The following is a 3,703-nucleotide window of genomic DNA, read 5'->3' on the forward strand; positions in this document are numbered from 1 at the left end:
TGGCGTCAATAAAACTTCATATTGTATTTGATGTATGTGAAAAAAGAATTAGCTAAGAGATGATTTGTATTAGCTTAAACTCAAATTTGTATTTAAAGAGAAAAGAATTTATATTTATAAGAACACAAAGTATCCAAACACAGCTCAACTCCAATAAAATAGTTTCTGTTAAAAAAACAAACGTGGATGGATGAAGTTTCACTGGTGATACCATTTTTGGCAAATCCAATCACAATAAATAAGGTAGGCTTCTTCTAGAGATTAGTGGGTTGACCCGGGCTGCAGCCCGTGTCAGCCCACTAATAGCTCCGCCACTGATTATATCTCAAGACTACGAAATGTTAATTTCAATCCAACACGGTAGATTTTTGTCGCCTCATCAACATTGTCTATGAACAGTCGGTGAAAGCAGACTATAAAAGGTCAAATCGCCTCGAAAAAGGCACGAACCAAACCGACAAGTAAGTCCGAACTATATAAACTCGGGTTCACTCAATATTCAATATTATTTTTACTGCAAGGACAATCTGATTGTCTTGACCGTGAGAGAAGTTTCTGAGTTTGTTGCAGGTTTCTTCTCCCAGATCGCGCGGAGCAAAGCAGGATTCAACCTAGCAGTCTCAACGTCTTTACTACTATATACTAGGAAAACAAGACATCATCAAGTAGAGTGTCCACAAAGAAAATTTCTGATATTCTTTTCTATCTTCTTGAAGAGTGAAGACTAAAGTGGGCATGGAGAAGATAGAAAGATATTAATTGGGATAGCTGCCAAAGTGCTATTGATGAGAATTATTCTTCCACCTTCTAATAAATGGTGTGGTTATACTTCATTTCAACTAGTTGGTAGTTGATTTTTCTATTAATGGTGTCTGTCTACTTCATTTCAACTCCATAAACTCAACTGTAAGATTTAGGAGGTGATTGAAATAAACCTTTGATTTATTACTAAATTAACTACCAAATGAAAGAAAAAAGTGATGAAAACAAAATATAATTATTACTTGAGCAATATAATTCGAGTTTCTCACAAACATCATTTTCACAAATCAATATTTGTCTGAATACCCTACAAGTACATTTACATATAGTAGTTTTCTTCGGGCATAAATAAATGAGGTAGAGCTACAATCAATCTCGATTAGCTTGCGCACTCATCGATGGATTCACAAAATTCAAACATTTAAAGACATAATACAAACTTAGGGCACCACGAAAGAAAGTACATGACAATTGCAATAATATAACCCATGTATTTTATTTATTTGTTATGAAATTAATCAATTAGCTCTCCTGCAATTTGTTCTGATTTCACCTTGGGTCCCTGTAAGTGGACTAATATTACCCATTTTGACCATAGCTGCAGCAAAATCACTAACAAATCTTCGATTATTTAGACTATAAGTTCTAACCAAAGAATCTTGTGACCCATTATTGAACAGTTCTTGATCTGAATGAAGAAGCCCACGTTGTTGAACAAGATTCTGAAAATAGGTGTTATCGAATCGAGTGGGAGTTTGAATATCAAGTGGAGCTAAATTTGAATCACCACCTGTTAGAGGGCAATTAGCCCTTCTAGTGGCGGCGAAACTAGGGTCAATGTTTGTTTCGTTCCAAATGTGGTCGCGGAAGGCGGAGCAATCGGCTTGGCCTATGGTGTGAGAACCCGAGAGGACGGTCATTTCTGAAGCAGTCAAACCCTTATCAGAGAAGAGGGAGATAATACGGAGAAGGTTATCTGCAGGCCCAGGTATTTGGTTGTTTGATAAAGTTTCGGTTCCTGGGGTTATTGCATCTCTTCTGCCTAGTGGTACAGTCCATGATTGTCCATTTTGCTGCAATCAAATTTGGAGAAACTTAATTATAACAATTCTATTTGTGTAATAGTTCTATTTAGTTATCTATTGGAATCCCGAGTTCATATCTTATGAAAACCTAGAACTACAACTTTTATATATTTTCTCGATCATAATACCTGCATTGGAAACTATTCTGACACGCCTCTCACATGATGAGTACTTTGAGGTTAGCATGTTTTTTGTTGGGTGAGCGAAAATGCTTAGTATTAATGCTAGGTCTATCTATTACGACGTTAAATTTGTCCGACGTCTAACTCAAAACCAATTGAAAGTTAATAAATATCCTTATATGTTAGTTATTTGATCATGAAAGTTTTTCTTGTCTATGCGAGACTATTCTCATAACTGCAAAGGCCATGCAAGAGTTGTTTACCAAGCAAACACCATCCCTAGTTGCAAGAGCGAGAATATCAGCACAAGATACAACTCCACTGCAAGCAGCTTCAACCTGCGTTTTGATGGTGTCAATTACTCCAAAAACACTATCTGGAATATTTCTATTCGGAAATGATCCTTTCTCTCCTGATGTCCCATCTAGAAGAATCGATCCATCACAACCCTGCACACATATCACTTTTAGTTAGCTACCATTAAGGAGCTTCTTTTGATGTTGACATAGTAGCCTTTCGTTCACATTTGTTGGATGCATATATGTATTATACATTTACGAAAATGCTAAATTTACAAAAAAAATTGACAAAATATTTGGCTAAATGATGTTCAAGATTCTTTTCAATGTTTAACTGAATCTAGACCGATAAAAGATGAACGACTTATAAAGAGAACGAGCAGTCAAACTTTGAAAAGAAACTTGTCAGTTGCCACATCATTTGGGCGAAGACTTTGTCAAACTTTTTTGTGAACCTAGCATCTCCGAACCTTTTTCTCTAATGAACAAAAATCTGTGTTACGTTTTTTTTTTAAAGCTGTCTTGTTGAATAATATAAGGGAAGTTCAATCATAAAAATTCACTTCACTATGAAATTTGACATGATGAATGCAGTCTGGCCATGGCCTATGAAAAAATTATAGAAATTAAGAGTATCTCACATTGACAAAGCAATCGTGGAAGAAAACGCGAAGAACGGAAGCTGCTGTTCTAGCATTTGTTCTAACGGCTTGGGTCATAGCAGAACGAACCACAGTCTGCAAGTTAGGGCACGAAGTTGAATAAAAAGTTGGAGAGAGCTGCCCATTAGAGTTGCAAACAAGGAGAGCAGAAAAGAAGAACAATGAGAGAACTTGATGGATAGAGTTGGCCATTAATTATTGAAACCTAAAACTTATTAAACAAATATTGAAGGTAGTAATAATACTCTTTAAGTTTTTTGAATTGATTTGGTTTGAGAATTGAATCTAAGGGTTCTCTATTTATAGTAGTTTATGTGCATGGAAATATCTTTTCTAGAGACAGACGTGTGTGTGTGTGTGAGAGAGAGATTTTAGTCTGACTAAGTAAGAAAAAAGAGTGTGTTCTCTATTCAAAGTTGATGCCTTGCTGGTTAACGCGTTACCATAACGCCTAGTAAGCCAAAGTTTGACTTGGCTACTCCTACTCATTCTTGGGCCTACCATAGGTCTAAATGCGGGCGACTCCTTTGGGTCCCGCTATTTCTTTCTCCACATGGCCGGCCAATTGGAAGTAGTCAGATAAGAGCATCTCTAATTCAAAACTCAATCTTAGAAACTCGGAGTGTCACATAGGATTTTCTGAGTTTTTCCTTAAAAAATCATCTCCAATGCAAAACTCAACTACAATCTCAAAGATGATGTGTCGAGAGTGGAATAGAGATATCTCGAGAGGACACTCAGAGTGTCCTCTTGAGATATCTCTAATTGTCCAA

General features: G+C 36.4%; 1 protein-coding gene across 1 annotated transcript; it reads right to left on the reverse strand.

The window, feature by feature from the left end:
* Positions 1-978: 978 nt before the first annotated feature.
* On the reverse strand, positions 979-3,204 carry LOC147568171 (peroxidase P7-like). The gene is made up of 3 exons (XM_086654594.1): positions 2,910-3,204; positions 2,233-2,418; positions 979-1,835 (listed from the first exon to the last, which is right to left on the reverse strand). Exons 1-3 carry the CDS (start codon positions 3,120-3,122, stop codon positions 1,281-1,283), a joined length of 954 nt encoding a protein of 317 aa, XP_086510720.1. The 5' UTR covers positions 3,123-3,204; the 3' UTR covers positions 979-1,280.
* Between the last annotated feature and the right edge of the window lie 499 nt (positions 3,205-3,703).

The sequence above is a fragment of the Eschscholzia californica genome, unplaced genomic scaffold (assembly GCF_041429995.1).
Source record: "Eschscholzia californica isolate CP2 unplaced genomic scaffold, dmEscCali1.0.p SCAF_1, whole genome shotgun sequence".
NCBI lineage: Eukaryota > Viridiplantae > Streptophyta > Magnoliopsida > Ranunculales > Papaveraceae > Eschscholzia > Eschscholzia californica.